Source organism: Echeneis naucrates, chromosome 17 (genome assembly GCF_900963305.1).
Source record: "Echeneis naucrates chromosome 17, fEcheNa1.1, whole genome shotgun sequence".
Classification (NCBI taxonomy): Eukaryota; Metazoa; Chordata; class Actinopteri; order Carangiformes; family Echeneidae; genus Echeneis; species Echeneis naucrates.
This window is the reverse complement of record NC_042527.1, coordinates 9,944,044-9,968,544: the sequence shown is the minus strand read 5'-3', so window position 1 is coordinate 9,968,544 and position 24,501 is coordinate 9,944,044. Positions and strand designations below refer to the sequence as shown.

At 40.8% G+C, this 24,501-nt stretch overlaps 2 protein-coding genes across 4 annotated transcripts; one reads left to right on the top strand and one right to left on the bottom strand.

Annotated features, from left to right (window-relative positions):
• The first annotated feature begins 211 nt into the window (after positions 1-211).
• Positions 212-5,134, top strand: LOC115057675 (spindlin-Z-like). 2 transcript variants are annotated; one of them, XM_029524860.1, is made up of 5 exons: positions 212-322; positions 1,011-1,052; positions 1,553-1,812; positions 3,316-3,549; positions 3,974-5,134. In XM_029524860.1, the coding sequence occupies exons 2-5, from the start codon at positions 1,033-1,035 to the stop codon at positions 4,177-4,179; spliced, it is 720 nt and encodes a 239-aa protein (XP_029380720.1). In that variant the 5' UTR covers positions 212-322; positions 1,011-1,032; the 3' UTR covers positions 4,180-5,134. The 2 variants fall into 2 exon arrangements, with proteins under 2 accessions (XP_029380720.1, XP_029380721.1); XM_029524861.1 differs by lacking the exon at positions 212-322 and adding an exon at positions 514-875.
• An 11,781-nt stretch (positions 5,135-16,915) lies between these two features.
• Positions 16,916-23,980, bottom strand: LOC115057360 (fizzy-related protein homolog). Of its 2 annotated transcripts, none has more exons than XM_029524433.1 (14): positions 23,843-23,980; positions 22,853-22,926; positions 22,232-22,360; positions 21,970-22,033; positions 21,291-21,421; positions 21,093-21,178; positions 20,822-21,005; positions 20,543-20,608; positions 20,134-20,236; positions 19,799-19,983; positions 19,446-19,679; positions 19,033-19,137; positions 18,520-18,612; positions 16,916-18,356 (listed from the first exon to the last, which is right to left on the bottom strand). In XM_029524433.1, exons 2-14 carry the CDS (start codon positions 22,919-22,921, stop codon positions 18,315-18,317), a joined length of 1,491 nt encoding a protein of 496 aa, XP_029380293.1. In that variant the 5' UTR covers positions 22,922-22,926; positions 23,843-23,980; the 3' UTR covers positions 16,916-18,314. The 2 variants fall into 2 exon arrangements, with proteins under 2 accessions (XP_029380293.1, XP_029380294.1); XM_029524434.1 differs by having other exon boundaries at positions 23,812-23,965.
• Between the last annotated feature and the right edge of the window lie 521 nt (positions 23,981-24,501).

The following is a 24,501-nucleotide window of genomic DNA, read 5'->3' as shown; positions in this document are numbered from 1 at the left end:
TGTATTTGGATACTCCTGTATGAAATGTGCACACTGTCCTAACAGGGATGAACCTGTATAATGTTCCAGTGGAGTGAACAGGGACTCTGTGGAGATGACTCGTGGATGCATCCATGTTATGGCTGAACTATTTTTATGACTTTTTTTTTTTTTTTTTTTTAAAGGCTGTGAAATTGGCTGACGTCACATCCCAGAGTGCTTTGAGAGGCGCGGGGGGCTGACGGGAGTTGTAGTTCAGTGTCAGAGTCGTTTCCGTGTATCCAGCTTCACGTTTGGAGGAATCTGCTCTCCAAAGACAAACACATGTGAAATCATTGATCAGGTAGGCTAAACAGCTTTTTCCGTCGACTTCCGCCTATCGAACCCTTCGACCACCTTCAAAATCTGAATTAATTTCTAATGGTCAGTCCTTATTTCACCCCCCCTCCCTCCGTGTCTACAGCAGCTCCAATAAGGCTGCAAAATCAGCGCCTACATGGCGATGCATTTCCTTTTGTTCAGCTAACGTATGTGCAGAAATGCAGACGGCAGGTTTTCTCAAACGTAGCTCGGTCATGATCGGCAGTGAGCGAGAAAAAAAAAAAGCTGCGGTCATTGTTAGCTGCCAGCTGTTTCTAATTTTAGACGCGCGGTAACTAAACATTTCCGACACGGAAACATTTCGACACGTCGACATTTATTCCGGCAGAGAGGGAGAAGTGACACATTCGTGAAGCGTGTAGTTGTGTTTCTGAAGTGTCAGCCGGCGGCAGCTCTCCGTCAGTCCGCCTTCAGCTCCGGACTTGTCGCAGTTTTGTTGTTTACATCCGGCGATGCGGGGCTGCTGGCTGATTTCCACGACTGGGCGATAGAAGTCCGTCCAGCAGCGAACCGGGGTAACATTAGTCCGCCTGTTGTCGACGAAACGCTGTGTTTTTCTTTCATTTCCCATGAACGGAGAATGAAAAGGTTGTGGGGAGAGTCAGCTGGTCCTGACATATCCACTGAACGGGTTGTCTTGTGTCCCACAGGTCTGTGTGAATTTATGGAAACATGTCGAAGAAACGGGGCAGGTAGGATCAAACTGCATCACTGAGCCCCTTCATGTCACATTAGGACATAGCAAAGTCTATTTTAACCTACTCACACCTCAAAACTTTTATTTACAACTTTAGCTCCTACTTTTCTAAAACCAGTCCCAGCTTCACCTCTATGTAAACACTGATGGTATCCGTGTGTGAGGCACAACATGAGCCTCTAATGAGTCTAACAATTATGAGCCATTAAAAGTTTCACATTAAAGACACCACAGATTGTTGGAAATTCACCTAGTTGGCTCATGAAGTTTGATAACAATTGTTTACAATCCACCCCTCTGCAGTATATTTGGCAAAGTTAGCCATTTGTATATTTGTAATCTTAGGAGACACTAAACCTATCCTCAAATAAAACATAAATACATATATGTAGATATATGTGCAGCTTCTCTGAAACCAGTTAATTTCACTTTCATTTCACTTGTTCAGTCTAAATAAATCCTGCGTGCCTTATTTCCCTATGGCCATATCAACAGGAAGCGTAGCAGTGGAGAGCTGAGTGAGAGCTCGGCCTCAACCCTGAGTCCAGACCCTGACAATCTTCTTGGCCGTCGGATCCAGCACACCTGGAGAGAGAAGGGGAATGTCACCAAGTGGAAAGGCACCGTTCTGGAGCGTCTGACTGTCAACAGTTCCCTGTACATGGTCAAATATGACGGCTTTGACTGTGTCTATGGCATTGAACTGTTCAAAGACAACCGGGTGTCCAATCTGCAGGTGTTGGCAGAGAAAGTTGGTGAGTTTGATGTCATACAATGCATTTCCGCATGATCTGTTGTGTTGCTAACCAATTTACATTCAATAAACCATAATGACAAAGTGGAAACATTGTAAGAATGTTTGCAAATGTATTAATGTTTTAAATATCTCATTGACATAAGTATTCAGACTCACTGCTATGATGGGTGGTTTTTGATTTGTCTACCATTTATCTTGATCATGTTTCTGCACCTTGATTGGAGTCCACCTCTAGTTGGACATGATTTTAAAAGCACCCCACTCTGCATGAGGTCTCACAGTGGAAAATCCATATCACAGCAAAAACCAAGCCGTGCGGAGGCAGGAGCTGCCTATAAAGCTGAGGATTGCGATGAGTTGCAGGCCGGGGAAAGGCTTCAAAAATGTTTCTGTTCCCAAGAGTGCAGTGGCCTCCTTCATTCGTAAAAGTTTGGAACAACTATGAATCATTCTTGAACAGTCCAAGCTGAGTGACAAGAGAAGAAGAGTATTGCTGAAGGAAAAACCTCCAGAAAGGCAATTATTTCTGCAGCTCTGCTTAGACCTTTGCTTTACAACACAGTGGTCAGACTGGAAACACCAGCTTTCCACTCCAGCTTTAATATCTTTTTCCACTGAAGGGGAAGCTTCAAAGAGGCATCTGAGAAATTCGCTCTTCTCCCAATGAAACCTAGATTGCACTGTTTGGACTTTGACCTCAAACCGGTCCAAAGGTTCATCTTCCAACAGGACAGTGACCTTAAGCACACAGCAAGACAGCACAGGAGTGGCTCCGAGACAACTCTGTGAATATCCTTCACTGGCTCAGCCAGAGGCCTCATATGTCTGCAGCGAGCCGAAAATGGCCGTCCACCAATGGCCAGCCTGATTCAGACTCAGAGGATCTGCAGAGAAATTCAGGAGTGCAGAACTTGTGGCCTCATAACCAAGAGCATTGCAAACTGTAATTATAACTATGTCTGAATACTTATGTAAATGCGGTATTTCAGTTTCTCTCAAATAAATTTGCAAAATTATTTCATATTCTGTTTTCACTTTCAGTATTTTTGACTCCTGTCTGTGGTTGGAACAAACTGGAAATTGTAGAGGTCTGAATGTATCTGTAATGATTGACACATTTTGGCATTGCTTGATTGTACATTTAGATTACATATGTGCTTAGCTCTTTCTGAAGACTTTCTATTAACAGCAGAGTTTTTCCCCTTAGTGTATGGGGGTGGTCGATTGTTGCTACCACCCAGTTTTTCTGTTAACTCCAGACAGAAACATGAAAAATCTTGCAGAGGTTTTGCCTGAAATAAGTAAGCCATAAGTTAAATCATAGTTGGCCTCGTTGACAGAACATTTGTAAAAATGTGATAACTTATGTCAAATACTAACACGAGCACCAATTGGTGGTGGACGTCAGGGAGAATAATCAGAGTATACTGTAACATCTGGAACCTATAACGCAAAAAGTTCTTAGTTTATCAGCCTCATTGGTGTCTTGCCCTTCCTGCAGTGAATAATAAGATAAAAGTGCCTCCTGGGGCAGAGGAACTGGTGGGCCGAGCTGTAGAGCATCTGTTCGAAAAGGAGGATGGTGAGAAAAATGAGTGGCGAGGCATGGTGCTGTCTCGAGCCCCCATCATGACCCACTGGTATTACATCACATACGAGAAGGACCCGGTTCTGTATATGTACCAGCTGTGGGATGACTATAAGGATGGAGATCTACGTGTCTTGCCAGAGTCAGGTATGCTAACAACACCTCCATTGTTTGTTTGCATTAAGGCTCCCACTTATGTTTTAGTTTGGCTTGGAATGGTGGGAGGAAGTGAAGAGGACAAATTTACATAGTTGGTGTAATTAAATACTTAAATGTCTCAGACTTTCTATCTGTAGATTTTCTTCTGGAGTCAGTGGAAAGAGTCTGTTCTTATGAAAAAACAATGCTGTGTCGAGGCCAGTGAAGGACACAAGGCTAGCCACATAAGTAAACAAGTCAAAGCATGTTTGGCAGAGGTTAAGGTTCAGCTTCTAACTGTAGATAATTTACTCCCATAACCTTGAAGTTTCTTCCCAATGTTTAAATTCTGGAAACCGCCTGTTCATGTTACATTGGTCTTATTTCTCTTTCATTAACTTGTCTGCCTTCTGTTTATCCATCTGTCGTCCAGAGAACAAACACCTGCTTCCAGCCGACAGGAAGCCTGGTGAGGAGCCAGAGAGCCTTGTGGGTAAACAGGTAGAGTATGTCACAGATAATGGCCTGAAGAGGACAGGATTGGTCATCTACCAGGTTCCAGCAAAGCCCACGGTATACTACATCAAGTATGATGATGATGTTCACATCCATGTCTATGATCTAGTGAAGACCACCTAGTACTGACTGTCCAGCTTCATCTTCATCTGACGGCTCATCTTTGTCCCCACCAGTTGTTACCTGTTAAAGTGTTAGAGATCCCCCTTCTCCTACAGCGGGAAGCAATGTGCTGAAGTCAAAAGTCCCCTATTATTTAAATTTTTTTTTTTTTTGGATCGTTCACTCTCACATTAAAAGCTATCTTTTGAATCTCAATTTTAAGTTGATCTTAATAAATGAATTATTACTTTTGATTGGAAATGAAACAGGTCTGAGACCACTTGTATAGCCCAGAAGATTAGAAAAAGCTAGGCATTTGATTTGGTTAAACCACACTTGTACAGTGCATCTTTCAAACAAATTCATACTTTTTGTAAGCAAAACGTCAAACTAAAAGAATCCAGCTTTCTTACAAATACCTGTTTGTTTTTTTTTCTCTCCTCATTTTATTTTTCTTTTGCCTGCGCTATTTATTTTACATGGAAAATCTGGCAGTGGTGCTGGTAACATTTGGCAAACTCATTTGTTGTGCTTTGTGTTTCACTGGATGGGTCCCAAATTGTTAAGTATATAGAATATTCATTCATTTGATTTTACCATCACAGTGAACTCGGACTTCAGTTACAGTGTATAAGCACTAATGGGACTCAACTGTTTTGATCATCATGGGAAAAAAAACAGAATCATCTAAAATGTCATGTATCATATTATTCAGTTTTTTTTACATTATAATATATGAAAAATACTGATGTTGATGTAAAGTTGTTTCCATGGTGTTTGTGCTACACACTGTTTATGTAGTTCAAATTGGCCGCCAACATTGTTTAGTACCCTTTTTTATTTGCCAAAAATGGGTGATGTGATACGATATATTCAGGCCTCAAAATATTGTTCTTTGTGACCCTTAATATGTTTTCTTCTGTAAATATAATCTTGAGACATTTTTATGAACATAAAACAAAGTTGCTTGAAAATACTTTTTTTGTCCAATTATTTGTTAAAATATTTGTTTGATATATACACATATACACGTATATGTATGTTTGTATTTTTTTTCTTTTTACAAAAGGGTGTGCGATGGGGGCGATAAGAACAATACATTCACTTGAATGCAACAGATAACACATTTCAACTACATACAATATGAATAGCTCCCGAAGAGACCAGTCTAATGATGAAAAGCGGGAGCTAGTAAAAGCAAAAGGAATTATTCAGCATTGACGGATTTCTCTCTGGTCTCAATTTATGGTAATTCCTTAAGATTTTTGCCTATCTGAGTGGGCTGTCTGGGCTGATATAACAGTGTTTTTTATTCTTAAGGCAAAACATTTCAGCTACAGTTGCTAATCTCATTTCTCCCTGATTTATCTGTTAGGATGAAAATACGCTGATCAGGCGTAACTTTCTGAACACTGACAGGTGAAGTGAATAACACTGATTATCCCTTCATCGTGACACCTATTATTGGGTGCGGCATAATGGGCAGCAAGTGAACATTTAGTCCTCAAAGTTGATGTTAGAAACAGGAAAAATGGGCAACCATAAAGATTTGAGTGAGCTTTACAACGTCCAAATACTGATGGCTAGACGACTGGGTCAGAGCGTCTCTAAAACTGCAGCTCGTGTGAGATGTTCCCATGTCAGCAGTGGTCCAAGAAAGGAACAGTGGTGAACCAGCGACAGGGTCAGAGGAAGCCAAAGCTTATTGATTCACGTGGGCAAAGAACGCTGATTCAACACACAAGCTACTGTTAGCCCTAACCCATAGACACAGACCACACAGGATGGCCATGCTGACCCCTGTGCAATCCAAAGCGCTAACAATGGCCATGTGAGCATCACAGAGCTGGGCCATGGAGAAATGGAAGAAGGTGGCCTGGTCAAATGAATCATGTTTTCTTTAACATCATGTAGACGGCCAGGTGTGTGTGTGTTTTGCTTAGCTGGGAAATATGGCATCAGGATGCACTATGGGAAGAACGCATGCTGGCAGAGGCGGTGTGACACTTTGGGCAATATTCTGCTGGGACTCCATGGGCCCTGCCATCCATGTGGATGTTACTTTGACACATACCACCCACCTAAACATCTGCAGACATGTATGCTCTTTCATGGAGGCGGTATTCCCTGATTGCTGCGGCATCTTTCAGCGGGATAGTGCCACAAACCAAAGATGATTCAGGAATGGTTTGAGGAGCACCACAACAAGTCTGAGGTGTTGACTCGGCTTCCAATTTGCCCAGATCTGAATCCAATTGAGCATCTGTTGAATGTGCTGGACAAACTATCTCACAACTTACAGGACTTAGATGTACGTGTATATTGCCAAGTCATAACAAAGTTACATCAAAGCACTTTACACGTAGAAAAGGTGTAGAATAAACTCTTTAAAGGGTTAGAGTTAGTTATTATCTTGGTATCAGATACCACAGCTCAGCTTCAGGGGTCTAGTGGAGTTCATGCTCTGAAGGATCAAGACTGTTTTGGCAACAAAAGCGGGACTAACGCAATATTAGGCTGGTGGTCATGATGTTTTGTGTGATTGGAATATAGCTATTTAGAATATGAATATTTCCACAGTTAGCAACATGCATATTTATACGAATGAACGAGCTGAGAGGTCTAACCTTGGCTCTACAGACACACTGTCACTGACTGCACACATTTATTCATCTTCAACCGCTTATCCGTTTCACGGGCCACGCGGGGTGCTGGGTGAGGGCGGGGTACATCCTGGAGAGGTTGCTAGTCCCATCACAGGGCCAACACACAAAGACAGACAAACAACCACTCACACTCAGACCTCCGGACAATTTCGAGTCACCAGTTAACCCAAACCTGATGTCTTTGGATGGTGGGAGGAAACCAGAGCACCCGGAGCAACAACAACAACATGCAAACGCCGTACAGAACGGCCCTGCAACCTTCTTATTGTGGGGCACCAGCGCTAACCACTATGCCGCCGTGCTGCCTGGTTACCATAATATGAGATTTAATACGGCGTACTTTTAATCATTGTGAGAGAAAGGTCACAATCATTAATGAATTATCTCAAATAATATTTCAAAAATTCAAAGAGCATAGCTGATGGGCCCCAAAACTCAAGCGTTTTTGTGTAAAATGTATTTATTTTCTAAGGGGCAGCACAATCAACCTCTCTGCATTGGAAGATGTGAAAAACCTGTAAACTGGGCTTTCCAAGAGCTGAGCAGACCTTGACACACGGCAGCGTACAGCATGCACAGCAGCTTTAAGTTGACACCTACAGAGCAGAACAAAATGATAGGGTTGTCTCAGAGCAGTGTCTACGGCACAAGAGACTACATAAAGATTCCCAGAGATTTATGTTGCATATCTGCCTTTTTGTGGTCGGTGGATTGTTTTTTCCTGATTGTGAACTCTCTCTGAAACTTCCACCTGTCTCTCTTATTTAACGCTTAACCTATACATGCTGATACTCAAACAAAGGCCTTCCATATTCGTCCGAGAGGGACTAATTAGGGAGCTAACACTAACATGACCAAAGAGTCTTAAGCCTGTAGTAGTCTTTTGTCTTTATCTGGCTGCTGATGCAGATGCATGTCGTTGGTTTTGCAGATATTTAATCAAATTCCTCTCAAATCTGACATTTTTAAATATTGGCCTGATGATGGCACTAGACGAATTCATACTGAGCAGGACAGCACTGTGGGCACAATATTTCAAGACAGTCTGTGTATCACTTAAAACCACTGATGTAAACCTCATGGTGGTACTATAGTAATTAGGATGTGGGAACCAAGAATGTCCACTCACACAGTCCACCTGATAGTGGACAGGCCTAACTATTTTCCAAGTACACCAGATTGTCAAGTGACTGTCGAATCATGCTGTTTCACTTTGTTGTTGCTTATTCTTAATCTACTCCCTGATTGGCTTCTGTATTTAAAGGCCAAAGAAATCAGTGGAGCAGAAGCTATTAACTTAGATAGTCGATCATTTAAGGATCGCAGTCATCTAAATGTCTCTTCATATTGCAGCTATAGACTTTGTATATTATGGGATATCAAAGTACTTCATACACTGACGATTAAAATGGCTTGTGTTTCGACATGGAAGGCTCTTTTTTGTTGTTTTCAGTAAATACAGTGTTAATTGTCAGTTATTTATCCTACTGTCCCCGGTGCATCTTTAGAAAGAGAAAGCTGTGAAGACTGGCTGATTCGATGATCACATAATTAGACGCGGCTGCTTGTCCTTTATCACTACAATTTATTTCATCTTTGTGTGTTACTCAGCAACAACAAAATAATATTAGATATGAACCTGCTCAGATATTTGTAATTATTTTATGCCAATCACAATCTGCCATGAGGTGGAGCTTCTGTCTGATAACAGGGTTGATCTGTGTCTGTTCGTCAAATGTCAGACTTGCTTTGATGACGAGCAGACATTTTCTCTCCCGATTACTGTTCTTTCTGGCCACACATGTTGACACATGCCGACTGCTGAGTGCCTCTCCCTCCCCCAAAGCCCCTCCAAGGTGCCAGGATCCTACTGGTGATGGGTGTCAGTACAGACATCGGAGAACAGTTGGCATACCATCACACCAGGCTGGGTGCCCAGATAGTAATAAGAACGATGAAGGAGTACATGTGTTACACAAGGCCTGCGCTTTTGAAAAGGTGTCTTTTGCAATTTGTCACCTGTTGTGCTTTTCTTTCAGTACATTCATCACTATTTTCTATTATTTGATTTTTTAAAGAAATTGTCTGCCGGGACATTTGGCAACAGCTTTCATTGTGGAGATAAAATAACTCTAAACTCATACCTTTAGACTGTAAACCATGTCACAAGGTCATCGAATATTTGGGTTTTAATTAAGAGTAAAACAGAATACAGTATGTGCCTTGTTGTAGCTGTGCTGTTTGCTTCTGTCCCCATCCAGTGGGTGAGACTGGTGTTTGAGGGCCCGAAATTTGGGGGATAGATTTGTAGAAGAGCTTAACGTGTATGTGTGTGGATTCAGGAGGCGGTCAGACTTTTCACCCTTTTTCTCTATGAACTCATCATACCAGGGATATAACCAGAGATCATTGGATTACAGTAGGTTTTAGTAGTACAATAATTAAAAAAAATATTTATACAATTCACACAAGAGAAATGGGTTGAGTGGTAATTTGTATGTTCTGTCTGGAACTAAAACCAACACTAAATAAGTCACATTTGAACCCAACAGTCCGAGTGCTCTTTTATGAGCTGCTGAGGCTGCAGGAGGTAAATGTCTCTACGTGTTACACAATTTATTGACTATATATATATATATTGGAAGGATGTTATTAGAGAAAGCTTGCCTAATTTTTTTCTGTTATATTATTACTGGACCTTCCTCAAAAAACCTTGAAACTTTGTCTGCATTCTTATTGGCCAATAAACAAATGCACTTGACTCTTTTGTGTTGCTAAGCAACACACGCCAGTCCCTGGTTTTTATATATGAAAAACCAGCATGCTGCCAATCTGGAGACTTAGAGGGTGCAGTGTGAGTGAGACCATCCACGATGCATTTTTAATTAAAATGTTTCAGGCCAATGTGAGTGGAAAGGGACCAAGCACATTGTCTCTGATCAATATTAACTGGAGATGGTGACATGATTGATTTTTGCCTTTAGTGTCAGTGGAGTCAAAGAAGATTCGTCCTTCAGTTGTAACATGCGTGTTGGTTTCATGTCAGCTTTGAATTTCAAAGCTACCAAATCAAACAACCATTATAATGCATCTGCTCAGATATAACATCAATCATTAAAGCGACTTTTGAAATTAGCTTAATTTTTTTGGTTCTAGGCACTGGGTTGGTCATATTGTCATTCATCCAGGTACCGTGGTAACAGAAAAAAGACTAATAGATGTCTGTTCCTATAGCCTCAAGCCTTTCCATTTAATTTTTTTTTTTTTTTTTAGAATTTACCTAAAATTATCTCTGCTCTCCTCATTTGCTTTTTGGCAAAATCTGCAATATACAATATGTGGTGACGTGTCATCTTAAATTTATATCTCTGTGTCCGTTAATTTCTTTTTTCTCTTTGAGCATGGCCTCAGTTGGTAACGCAGACAGCAGGATCAGACTTTGTGAGAACACTTCTGAGTCTTAAAAAGGACTATAAACGTCTTGCATATGAGCAGGTCTATTTATTGATATAAATCAAAATAAAAACGCCCAGCTCTGTATCCATCTCAAAGGAAGGTCAGACACTACCAGTGTAATATCAGACAAAAATCTTCGCACGCACACAGATGGATACTTTTCACACAAGACTCACAACACAACACAAGACTTATTCCTGATCCAAATGAACCTGCAACACTTCTGCTATGACTGCAGATTTCTAAGGCACCATGCAGATGTTGCACAATGTATTAATCAACATGCGAGAGGAAGTTACCTTCTGCAAATCAAAGCCTGGAAACTGGCTTCCCTTTGTTGTTTACATGGTCAACTCATACAACTTCTGCAGTACATTACAGTGACTGAGGCAGATCCACAGAGGAATTTAAACCCCTGATTGATGTGTGACTTGCATTTAGTCCTCAAATTACAGAGAGTGTTTAGTGAAGCTTTCTCGTTCCATCTAAAAAAATATACAAATGTGGAGAACATAAAGTAGCACACATGTAAAAAGGATCTCTTTGGATATGGATTTCCTCTGGGCCCAGTGTGTGTTTTATGGGAGGATTTCAGCTCCAAACCTGCATGTGAATGTTGGTGCAGATGTGAGAAAATGTACAAATAGACAAAAGAGCTTCACATTCTGTTTTATTCCACTTGTGTATAATGCTACAAAAAACAAACAAACAAAAAAAGTCCAATGCAGATTAATGAATGGTCAACAAACATTTACAATAGAACTGAAAACAGTAGAACAGACCAAATATGCTGCTTTAAGAATTATTATAGTATTACATCCATGAGTATGATATACATATCGTCACTTCAGTACTACATCAGAACACCTTCCATGTGTTTTAGAGGGCAATTTTCATATAAACTGTAAAACTCAACATAAAAAACAGTGACCAGAATCAAAGATATGTGCAGGTTATAACTGCCACAGACTGAAGGACACTGCTTGTGCAGAGAGGCAGACTGGGACTTGTTGTTATTTGATCAGCGTCACAACAAAATCACTAGTCTTCCACTCAGCACAACCAACACTTCTCTGCATCCCCTCCTTTTTGTCCTCGTCCTCTGCTTCAATCTGTAATAATAAAAAAAATACCTTGTTACACAACTAAATCTTGAAATACTAAAGACTGAATCTTCCCCCCACTGTAAAAATGTCAAATGCAAGGTGATGGATTTGCATTATATTGATTTCAGACCAATTGAGTATACACATGTGTCAAATGTGTTGCAGCATTCCCGGCCACTGGCTGGTGGCATGCTGATAGGATGTGGACTTCATTTGGTGGAGATGGAAACACAAGGTGTAATTCCCATCTCTTGGTTTTCCCTCAATCCATTTCTCTCTGAAGCCTGTTGACATTCCATCCTTCCTTTGTTGTTGTAATGCCAACCTTTCAGCTCCTCTCAAAGAGGGGACAGGAGGAGGAGGGGAGGAACACAGAGAGAGAGGATCACAGCACAGGCACTTAGAATAAATGCTGTTCACCATATGCAATGGTCAGAACCTTAAGCAGAGAAAAAGGAGGGAATGGACATGTGAATGCAGAGCATAAACCCAATTGATGTCTGTTTTTCTTTCCAATAAGTCACAATTGGACTGAGAGAGAGAGGGAGAGAAAGGAGACAGACAGCTTGTCCTGCATCTCCAGTATGTTCCTGAGCTGGTAGCTATGCAACAAGACTGGGAGTCAGTGGAAGAGGGGGATGGGAAGCTGGGGGCAGTTTATTTAGAGGAAGGAAACGTTTGAGTCTTTGAGTGTCTGTGTATGTATGGGGGGACAAAGTACAAAAAGGGGGCTGTTTAGCAGGAAACACCCCCAGAAGAGATGGTCAGTAATGTTCATTAAAAGTAATCTTAATAAGGCACTGAGGAAACAGAAGAGACTTGATTAGCTTTTGCTCCTGCACACTGACAGTCGTGCAGCTACAGCATGGCTCTTCAAAAACCTCCCTTTTAGTTTCCAAACAGCAGCTGGGTTGAATGCTGACCATTAGGTTACGCTAATATTCAGAAGACAAAAGCGAGACAGAAACCTGTTATTCCGTCCAGATCGCAGCTGAATGGAAGTGGGCAGCCCTCGACGTGGGAGCTGTCCACTGTCTCGGTGCTGAATGACGCCCTACTTTCCTTCAGCGTCCATCTCCTCTCCAGCATCTCGCCTCGATTCCGGCCCGGAGAAGGAAAAAAAAAAAAAAACATGCCACCTGTTGCTGCACCGAAGTTTCCTCTCAGGAGGTTGTAAAGCTCCAACCACGTCTGATACGAGACACATATGATCTATAGGGAACCTGCTCCTGACGTAAAGTCAGCTCAGTCATCTATTCTCTCTCAAATCACGGCAACATGACGACATGATAAACACCCCCCTTCCCCCCTTCCCCCACCACCACCTTTCTCTCTCCCGCACCCCCACCCCGCAGGCGAGGCAGGAAGAGGAGGAAGAGGTTGTCATTTAATTTCCCTCAGACGCAGTTGGGATTCGAGCAGCTATTTCTGCTTTTCGTTTTGTGTCTCGAAGGCTTTTATCATTATTATTATTTGCTTCACGCTGAAGTGCACAACAATCACACGAGGACAAGCAGCGAGAGAGCAAATACACTGATGAATCAAAAACAGTAAGAACAATAAATTGCCTTAAATCTGCTTCCTCTTTAGAAACCAGGCTGTAAGTGGTCCACTCACCGCCTGCCGACGGGAACAACAGGTGACGCCGACAGCTCCCCCTCTTCTCCGCCGGCTCCTTGGGGCGCAGTGGGTGCCTGTGCGCCCTCCCATGTCGGAGCTCCACGTAATGGTTACATGGTGATGTTACCGGGTAGGCTGGAGGAAGACGGAGCCGTGTGTTTATATACGTCTGCTGCTCGGGAGAAGACAAGGAGGGAGGCGGGTCAATGTGGAGTGACGACTGCGAGAGGACGCCAATGGACGCGGATTTTTTTTTTTTTTTTTTTTTTTTTTTCAGACCTTGTTAAGGGTGCGGCCAAATCAGCAGCTAAATTCAATTATATGGAGGTTAAGGATCCATATATGAAGAGAGCATATGGAGGTTGGGGCTCAGGGCTACACTGATGGGAAGTGGGTTTATATGTATGGCAATGGTTCCAACAATCTGCAATTTCAATTTGATCAAATAAACATCATAAACACCTTAAACATACACAAACACACACACACACAATCCTAAATTGAAATCATGTGTCCCAAGAGGAAACGACTTCACACAAACTCCTGACTGTACTGAGGAGCTCGGATGTAATTGCATTAAAGCAAAGCTTTGAGATCAAGATTAGACGTCTAATTAATCTGCAAATGAAACTATTAGAATGAAATGTTACATGCCCAAGGGATGTGAAGGCTGGACAACTGCAAAATAAACTGCGGATAGTTCCTTCTGTGCAAAATAGACTAACACATGCAGGAGTAAAAGTGTTTCTGCAGTTTGTTGAGTCAAACTGCAACAAACATCACAAACTCTAAAGTAAATACACTCAGGAATAAAGAAACTCTGTAGTCAGCTTCATACATTACAAACTAACGAAGAAATGCTTTGAGAACCAAAAACAAACTGTGATGTATCCCGATGTGAACATGAAAGTATCTTATGGCACACTGGTCATTTATTTCTGTAGGTAGGTGCAGGTAGTCGTCTCTATGTCTCTGTCTTTTTGTATCTACTCGTACATACACTCCTTCGGCAGACACATTTATCCAAAGGGACCAGGTGAGGGACTTGTAAGGGACCTTTTAGGGGCATTTTAAAAGTCCCTGTGAGAAACTTTTCAAAGACTAGAGGAACCTATGGAAAATGACTGGTGGGATGAAAGGAGCTCGAAAAATCTTGGAGGCTTTACCTTTTTACAGGTACACTGAATGATGTGAGTTTCAGAAGGTATCTGTTCTCAAAGCTAAACTCATCCATGAATGGTATCCCTGATAGCATTGTCACCCAAACACTAAAACCACATGCACATGCACAACATCAGGCCCCTGTTAAGGTCAGATTTTAGTTTGAAAATTCTCAAAAGTAGACATGAGTCTCTTCAGTGGTTCAGAAGATAATGATCACAAAGTTGTGTGTGAATTATTTGTTCACTGTGCCACCTTCAAACAACACAATAGTGTAGTTATGTACTTAGTGATAGATTTTTTTCAACATTTTAATAGTAGTTGCAGACTGGTAAATGTACATGGGAGTGAACTCAATTTGTACCTTTCAATAAAGTCTAAAAGCTAAAAGCACTCATTTCACATTACTAGAGCCTTGTTGAGGGACAGTAGCTAACAATGATTTGGGCTGATTTTTTTCTCTCCATGCACCATAAATTTTAGTTTTAACTTTTGATAATTGTAAGTTTTGCTTCAGGGTCGATTATTCACAACAACAATAACAATGATAAGAAAGTATTACTGAGTATTAAAAAGCTACAAGCTTCTTCCTTATGAAAGGCAAAGATACATACGCTTTCAACAATGTAAGCAAGAATATTTAAATTTGCAGTGACATTCGGAGAAAAGGAAGCAAATCTTCATATTTGAAAAGGTGCACAGAAAACAAAAAAACAGCTGAAACCCACGTATTTTATGTTAATCAATGGCAGCCAATGAGCAGGCTTGATTTCCTGCCTATGAAAGACAATAAGAACTACTTAACTCATAGCATCGTCTCTGACGCCTACTAGTTGGCATGTTGTCCAGTTGTGGGGTGGGGAAAAACACCCTCCCCCTCTCCCGTGTTATGAATGCAAAGGTGTTGCTGGGCTAAGTGACTGTAGTGTCTATTTGTGAGTAAGGCACATGAGTGACCTCCTCTGTGCTCCGACAAAATGACCAAAAAGGAACCTGGGTGGCTGTGAATATTAGGTAACACAAAGGCCTTATTCCTTTGATATCAATGTAGCCTAGTTACCAGTGCAACTCAAGAGTCTGGCTTAGTGAGGAACCTGGGGGAAGATCCTGCCCGTTGTGGTCTGAGGCTTTAGTTGTATAATGAACATAACTCTCTGTGCCTCAGAGAGAAACATCAGGAGGCCGGATTATGAATATTAGTGATCCCCCTCTGTTCTCCCCTCTGCTTTCAGGGCTTAATGTTAACATGTTCCCACCAAGAGCCACAGATGAATGTCTTCCATTCAAATGATTTATCTGATGACTATAATGGACTTTGCATGTTATTTAGATGACATTATAATGGAGTTTGGAGGGGAGAGAGGCTCAGAGTTGATGGAAGCTCAGTCACATAGACATACGGTACCAGATCATCATCACACAGAAGGAAAGGAAAGCCATTCGTTTCTGAAGTAAAAAAAATAATAGTGGTATTTGTCATTGTTCTGTTTATTCCCTTTGTTGAATTCGCTCTCAACTATGGAAGACTTCTGTTTTCTGTCTGGAAATTTCTCAAAAACACAGTGGCAGAATCATTCGTGGTCCCTTTTTTCTACATGTATTTAGAGCCCCCAGCTGTTGTTTACACTGATAAAAACCCATTTGCTGTTTAAATGTGTAAGAGTGAGTTTGGATAGGCCACGGGGTACAGGCAGAGGTGTGGGAGCTTTCGGAGGCGGAGAACATTTTATTATTATTTTTTTTTTTTTTTTCATGCTCTAGGTCAAAACTATGCTTGCGTGGGCTGGACTGGTAATATGATAAAAATTTACAGGCTTCCAGGGAACAAGGTGAAGCCACGGGGTGTTTTGAGGCTGTTAAACGCTCCCTCTGGACCTAAGGAGGATTCAGCAGAGCAATAAGTAATGGGGATGTTAGCTGTCTGTTGAAATAATCAACAATGCTTTCTGTTACAGGTAGACAACATTACTGCTGGGATTTTCATCTGGTGACTTCGGTCTGATTGTCACCTTTAAGGTGACATGGTTAAGGGTGATTGTATGGGTGTGGTAGCAGCACTGGAGCACTGAATGACTGAAGGCCTACTGCTCAAAGGAGGGCTCCCTCTGGTGTTCACTTTACATTTGAACAACACAACCAAGAACATTTCTTGAAAATCAGACAGGTGACATAGGGGGAATGAAAACTCTCTACAACATGTAAACCATGGGAATCGAATGCTGTAGCATCTACAATCACAATGACTCAACCCAAATTATTACTAATTGGAGATGGACTGGCGTACCTGAAATAATAATCAGAACACCAGAAAAAGCAGCATTTAATGTAATAACGGTTTCATCCCTTTAGTAAAGCCTCAGACAAAGAATAAAGCTGTCATGACAGCTCATAGGGGCCAAATTCCTAAAAAAACATACTAACCAGTTATTTCCTTTAATATTTCCATGACTACCGTGAGTAGAGAGATGGGAAGCTTGAATATCTGACTTCTGAAAAAATTATTTAATTTTTTTTGCTATTATACCTTTGGGAGCAAGTTGTATCTTAATCATTACATGAATTCTTGAGTGTTTTATTCACTTTTGACCTCTTTATTTTGAAATCTCCTACACTGCTACACTGCTACTGCTCAAGATTTTTGTCTTTGTTTGAAATGGATAGGGAGATAGGGAGATGGAGAGGTCTTTTCTTGGTTCGCAGCAAAGGACGCTTAGTGATTGGACATAATGACAAGACAAAATGTAGAAGATATGGTCATTTAATTGCTGATTTTCTCTCAGTACAGAAATATTTTTCTTTTTAACATTCTTTCTGTAATTCAAGTTGGCAGCATTGTCTTGACTTTGAAGTGGCATTAAAATAAAATTATAGTGAAACTGCCCATCAACTTCCCTTCGATAACATTAGTAAACAAACATGCCACCGCTGTAAAAAGAACTGCTCACAACACAAATAAATAGCATTCATTTAAATGTGGTTTACTAGCTAACTCAAACATACAAACAGGGGAGAAGAAGTTCAAAACTGGGCTATATGGTTGAAGATATGAAATCTTTTTCCAAGGTTTAAAAAAATAATACAATAGCATGACTGCTCAAAACAGAAATGGTTTGAAGTAGCAAAAGATGAGACGCCCCAAGCTTGAAAATCTTAGCAGATGCAGCACAAAGCAAAAGCTCAGCGCAGAAGAGCATGTGTGGTTTATTCCCAAATGTTTACACTATTTTACAAACCATACAGATAATGAGTGTTTTTCTTTTCATTTCTGCTTGTGTGATTTGCCATCTATGAAAGTAAGGAATTCAATGAAAAGCTTCACAAGAAGTCTCATTTCAATACAAGTTTTCATGAGTATTAAGAAGGTAATATAACATTCAGTGTTACCAAAACGTTACTTTCTTCTAAGATGTTTCGACATTTCTAGAGATATGATGAAACAATATTTGCCATTACTGTTTAATATCAGTATATAAAAAAGGAGATCAGGCCCATTTGTCCAAACCTTGTTAATCATTAGCAATTCTTAGACTGGCCCAGGATTATACCATCTGTTATCACCATGTATGTAAAATACAAAAAGATTATCTTGGATTTTTTTATGCAAACCTGAAAAAGCCAAACATACATCCACAGATCAGAGCAAAAACTGCAGTTACACACATATTGCGTTATCTACCACCCTTCAAAACAAACACACTAGTAAGAATGTGTTAAAAATAGGTATAAAAAAAGAGAAATTAAAAATAAAATAAATAGACAATCAAAGGGCAAACTCATTATTTGGCAGGTATGCACAACATCAGTCTGTAAACAAAACATAATCACAAAAGGGAAAATAACACCCCAGATCCCTCTCAAAGAACTCTGGTCTGTTGGAGGAGGCAGTGACTCCATCATTATTCAGGAGGAGGTGGAATACTGTGTGTACTGTAAGTGTGTCCTCTGCCCTAAACACTCAGGCTGTGCATCACTACTGCTCCTCCCACCTCCAGCTACAATTTGGCTAAATCAACAAAGGGCAAACAAGTGGGGCCCTCTGTAGACCACTGAGGTGAATATTCTAAGAAGGTTCCCATTTACAGCTTGACACATGCAAAAATAAAATTACTTCCTTCTTTTATTCCCTCATACCACAGGGTTTTATTTACTATCGGATCCTGGTGAAGAGGTTCAGTACTGACACAGACTCCTGAAAGAGAGGACGACACAAAAGAAGGTCAGACAAAGGCCACTGGAAAAAAGGATTACAGGCAGATAATAAAACTGGAATACAGTTCTTGAAATCAAATCGAGAGAATTTATATAAAACAAAAGCAAAGACCAAGACACAAACATTAAAATAGAATCAATACCTTTGTTGATCTCATTTTGCTAAAAACATTCCAGAAACGAAGTGTTTCATCTCCAGCTCCTGTCACAATGGCCTCTCCATCTGGCGACATAGCCTGCACACACCTCATCATTACACACTAAGTACACAGTATTTGAACACTAATCAATGTAGAATTCTTGTATGTGTTCATAGATGCTAAATAATTAAAAACATTCATAAATGGCTTGGCTTGAGTATGGCATATGGCCTGGGCACTGTCAGCTGTAAGACCTGAAGACAAAAGTGTGCCATTAGTAATCCCGTCCAATCAACTGAAGTAACCCCAGGTGGACTCTGAACTGGCATAATAATGGTATAGTGGCATAGTAACTGCTTAAATGCTATATTTCAGTTTTTTCTTTTCTGATGAACTAACACACTTCCCAACATTTTAGTTACAATTACAATTTACAATTTAGTTTTAACTGGTCTAATGATGGAACAACATCCAGCAGACAGACTTAACACAACACAATGTATAAAGTGTACTGACCAGGTATAGAACTCTGTAGGAATGTCCTGTTAGTTTGGCCACTTGAGTTAGAGAAGGATACTTCCACACCAGAATCTGATTCTGGGAATAACCATGTGTGCTGACCTGTAGGGGAAAAAAAAAATCATATATGGCTTAGCTTAGGGAATTGAAGCAAGATTAATGCAAACAGCAGAATAATAATAAGTGACACAATAGTGAGAAATGAACAACAACTCAGAACTCCAAAGCTGTTAACATCCATCCATCCAATTTCATAAAATGGAAAGTTGATGTACAATATGGTACCTGCAGGGTGTACAGTGCAGCAAAAAAACTCAATTTAAGATGCAATTTAACTTTTTTCTTTTATCATAAAACAACCTGCATTATTTTGGCAGCACTGTCCAGATCAAAGTGTTGAGGAGGCTCACCAATTCGTTTGTGTGCTTGGACCAGGCCAGGTTGCAGACTTGAGAGCCAGTGTCGGTGCACTGCAGCGGCTGGCCTGTCAGAGTGTTCCAGAAGCGGATACAGCGGTCAGCAGTGCCACCTCCAGAGGCCAGCAGGCCGTGCTGGTGGGGAGACCAGGCTATGGCCTTCACTGCAGCCAAGTGCTCTGTGTACTGCTGCACTGGAAGGACACTTGAGTGGTTCCACACAAGCAGCTGCAAACAGTAGTTTGACACAACAAGGTGAAGAGATAAAAAGGAATATGTCTGCGGTGATTTATTAAAATGTGGTTACAGTACAAATGCATAGCTGACAAAAGTAAAAGTGCACATACTTTGTTATCATTTCCACCAGAGGCCAACAGCTGGTGGTCTGTGCTCCACTTGAGCCCACAAACTTCCTGTCTGTGGCCTTGGAGACGGCGTTCAGACTGCAGAGGCGGGGCTCTAATGTCCCGCTGCAGGATCACCCGATCACGGCTCCCAGATGACAGCTGGTCTGCATTCCACGCCAATGCACCTGGCAGCAGAAACAAAAACAAAGATGCAAGGGAGGATGATTCATGGCCCATCCATGAGAAATGTTGTGATACAACTGAGAAAATCCATGAACGTAGTGATGGTTGAGCAACTGTCTCCGCTTCTGTCTTCACAGCCTCCCTCAACTCACCCACTCTGGCTGTGTGCCCTTCTAGTACAGACAGCTTCTTTCCTGCTGCTGCATCCCAGATCTGTACATAGCCTTTATGAGTCCCTACTGCCACCAGGTTACCCTAAAAATAGACAACACACTTGAATATCACACTGATGTATTTATAGTGATGATTTCACAAAAGGATTTTTTTTTATTTTATTATTTTTTTTTTTTTACAGATTGTTCAAATTTTTTTAACAATCTGCCAGCCACAACACACAAAAGCCAACACACAAAAGCTTAAACCATCTTCAGTCAACATGAAGTGACAACTCAGATCAACAATGGCTCAAACTGTTGTGCTTTGGTGTGAGGGTTTGACCATATTCATTATGGTCAATGTAATCTGAGAGCAGTTTGTGAAGACGATAACGTAAAAACTCACCCTCTCTGACCAGCCTACTGATGTTACAGAATCTCCTTCTACAGAAAGATCACATAGACGTGTCACCTGAATAGAGAGAGCAAGCCAGACAGACAGAGATTAAAGCCATACTAAGACTCTTGATTACTATTTCTAACATACAAAGCCGTGAAACCCTTAAATGGATAAATCCAGTGTGATCAGAAAAATAATTTTAAAGATTAAAAGAAAAGTTTGCACTTGTTGATTTTCTCTAACCAGAGTGAAGACCTTTGCTCTGGGCAAACACAGCACACGAACCTGGCTAGTGCAGGCACTCCACAGGTAGACGCAAGTACCCAGTCCCACACTGAGCACATTCAGAGAAGACCAGTCCACTAGGTTGAGGTAGAAGTCATCCTGTAGTTCTGGAGCATCCAGAACTTTGAAAGGAATTTTGGATATTTTGCGTGTAGGTTTTCTTGGAGACCGCAGCAGTTTCTGGCTGTAATGCACAACATAAGATGGTGAAGAATGCTTTTCTCTTTTCCTACTCAATTAAAGAGCCAAAATAGCTGGGGAAATGAATTACCTGTTGCTACTGACAGGTGATAGAGAATATGGAGATACTGTGTTTCCATCCTCTTCTGGAAGAGCTCTCTTAGTACTCACTGAATACTAGAAAACAAAAAACACACGATTAGTGATTGAAAAATAAATAAATAAATAAAAAAATAAAATAAAAATACTTGCAGATTAGTAAAAGTTAAAGATATCTCAATGTTTTTACACTAAAAAGGCTCCTCTTGGCAGGAGTGGATGGTTGCAGACGGCGGTCTTCTGACTGTGGGTCCTGGACTTTCTCAATACCTGCTCCTAGCAGCTCATTCTTCAGCAGAGCCGAGTAAGCCAGACCATCGGCTGAGGACAGAGGAGGAGACAGAAGGGAAATCAAACCTGGCTGTTGATTATTACATGATTAAGTTCAAACACTGTGCTCCCTTTGCAGTTTCTTAGCTCTTGCCTCACATCTCTAAAGATCTGGGAGATTTTTTCTCTTAAGCTTTGTTTAGTCCTTATCTACAGTTTCCATGAGCCCAACCAGGCTTAGTAAACGAGAGGTCACATTATCAAGTTTGATTTCTGGGAATATGAGCTGAAAAGGGGATAAAACTCACGCTGAAATGTCCAGCATCAACGGAGAAGGAGATGTGTGTTTTTGGGCTGAGAGTGCTTACATTACATACATTACTAACAGTCATAATACAGGTGATTTTAAAAATACTATACTTTCCTCACCAGCTCAGTGCCAAGACTAAATACAGAAACACCCACTCTGTACATGTGTTCCACATGTGTATCGCCACTCAAGCCAAACTCAAAATCAATAATTTAGAGTGTCTGCAGTACAAGGATACATGTCAGTTTCATATATATCTACACTTTTGATATGAAGGTGTTTTTATTACCTTTGTTGCTGTCTGTTGTGCCATCTTTGGTTTTCCTATTTTGATTGTGCGACTTTTCAATTTCCTGTACCACAAAATGAAACAAATAAATTATGATTCTCGAACCAAATCTGTGAACTAAATGAATAAAAACAACCATGGATGAACTGAAGGAAAATGACAAATCATAATGTTTTATTGGCATCAATAATCAACGCGTGAATCCTAAGACATCTTTTTTTGTAAGAAAGAAAGTAAAGTGTTTGCATTGTGGCAGACTCACATTGATTCGGTGGAAGTTGACATTCCAGTTGGCTCCAGCCCGGGAGGGAATGAAGCGATCACCATGCTTGCTGGGGGAGGACAGGGGGGAGCTGGTTGGTGTAAGAGTTCGCACTGCTCCTACAGCTTTCTGAACAAGGGAGGAGAGGACAAACATTTTCTGACTACAGACCAAACACAAACAAGCCTTGGGCTGTGATTTTAGAACTTGACGAAAAAAAGCTCATTTTGGTGGCAGATGGTGCATTTGTTCAAGGTGTTATAAACAGTAGGCCACATTCACAAAATACATTTATTTGGTTAGAACATTCTTGTTTTCTCTCAACATGAACAACCCAGTCAATTGCTAGAGACTGGCCTATCAGCGTATTTATCCTTCCAACACATGGAGCGCAACATGCTCTTATTCCATCTTAAATCCACTAATAGTGAACATCATCTTTGGTGGGTTGGGTGTCATTATGTTACAGTCAAGTTGATATCTTAAACATAAAAGTTAAGACCTTTTCTAATTCATAGTATTGTTTTGAAGAACTAATGATTAACAGGATATACAGCTTGTTGGTGTACAATGACTGAAACATGAAAGGCAAAATGTATTAGTGTGTTGTTATGGACTTACTATGGGGCTTGCGTTTTCATTTTGGATGTTGATCTGCCTGAGCAGCCTGCACTCATAGTCCTGATCCATGATGCCTGGAAAACATGATAAACATAAAACAGCGTCTTGCCTGGACATGGTGGATGTCAGAAATCAGACAGAGAAATAATAAGAACTTGTAGGTAATGTCTAGTAATCTTGTCTAGCTGTCTTCAGCAGAATAATAAAGTTGCTGTGCATAACTGAAAGTAATTATTAGTCTTAATGAATAAATCTCTAAAAAAATGTTTGGTTTTTTTTCCTGCTGGTTTAGATCAATCCATTCAAATGTTAGTGAAGCAAAAGTAACAACTTCTGACATCTTGTTTTCAACAGTGGGAAAATAAAGCAAATGTTCACATTTAAGTCTCGACATGTTAGATGCTTTGCTTGATCGGTTACTTAAACAATGACAAGATCGCAAAGGTTTTTTGTTGTTAGCTTTCTGACGGACTGATTCACTTGTTATTTCCGCTATTCTGCCCTCTGTATTTCTGCTATGACAGCGATCAGTGATCACTGTTACCTAAACTGTCCACTGAGGGCACAGTGACAAGCCTAGAAATCTCATAATGGGAAATTTATTATCATATTAATTTAGAAGACGACAGATTATTGAGTAAAATTTTCATTCAGCCGACGACCATCACATGACATTGGATGATAAGGAAAAGACTGACGAAAACTTTATGGTCACCCCCGGGAAACGCCGAAAATAATCCCAAGAAAAGCCGATTAATGTAATTACTAGTGATTGCTGACAGTAAACCCAACCATCCTCTGCAATGTACATCATTATAAATGACTGAAGTTATTCAATCATTCAACACACTGATGCATGCTAATGCTAAGCTAGCTCAGCTGACCTAACGTAAGCTAGCTGTCCGGCTAATGTATTAGCAACATTGTTTGTTCTCAATCTACAGCATTATAAATCACACCGTGCTCGGATAACCTCTTCCAGCCACGCACCGTTAAGTTGGTTTTCTTCGCGGAGGTCGCTCCGGTTGAATGTTTTGTTTTGTGCCCCTTTTCTCCCGAAAACAGAGCATGTAAGAGATAAATGTTTTCTTTTGCCGATCGTTCAATTTGGGTTCGCTAGGCACCACGGGAAGGATGTGACGTCGCTGTTTTTGAATCACAATTTGAGTTGCTAAGGAAACGTGTCACACACACACATACGCATTCAGTTCCGCAAACGCACCTTTCTCTGCTTTGCATAAAGTCAGAGTTTGGAGACAGTGTGTTTTTCTGTGTCTTGTACAGTTGCGATTGCTACCTAGTTGTGGACCATGACATATAGTCCCAACAGTGACGACACGCACAAAGATAGACATGCTTCTGTGTGTGTTGACTATCCGTGTGAAGTCCCAGCTGACAGTATTTTTCTGCGGACCAAATTGTTGCTTCACTGCAGGGCTGGTCTGAGATATTCAGTTTGTATTCCTCAGGTTGGAGTAAAGGACGAGGTCATGCATCATGTTAAACTAACAACCAGTTAAACTAAATATGTAAGTGTGTGTGTGTGTGTGTGTTGCGCAAGTTACTCTCGAAAAGTAGTCAAATTGTTGATTACGCTAAAAAAGCGAATCAAATTTCAGTACTTGGTAGTTAATTTCCAAAATAATTAT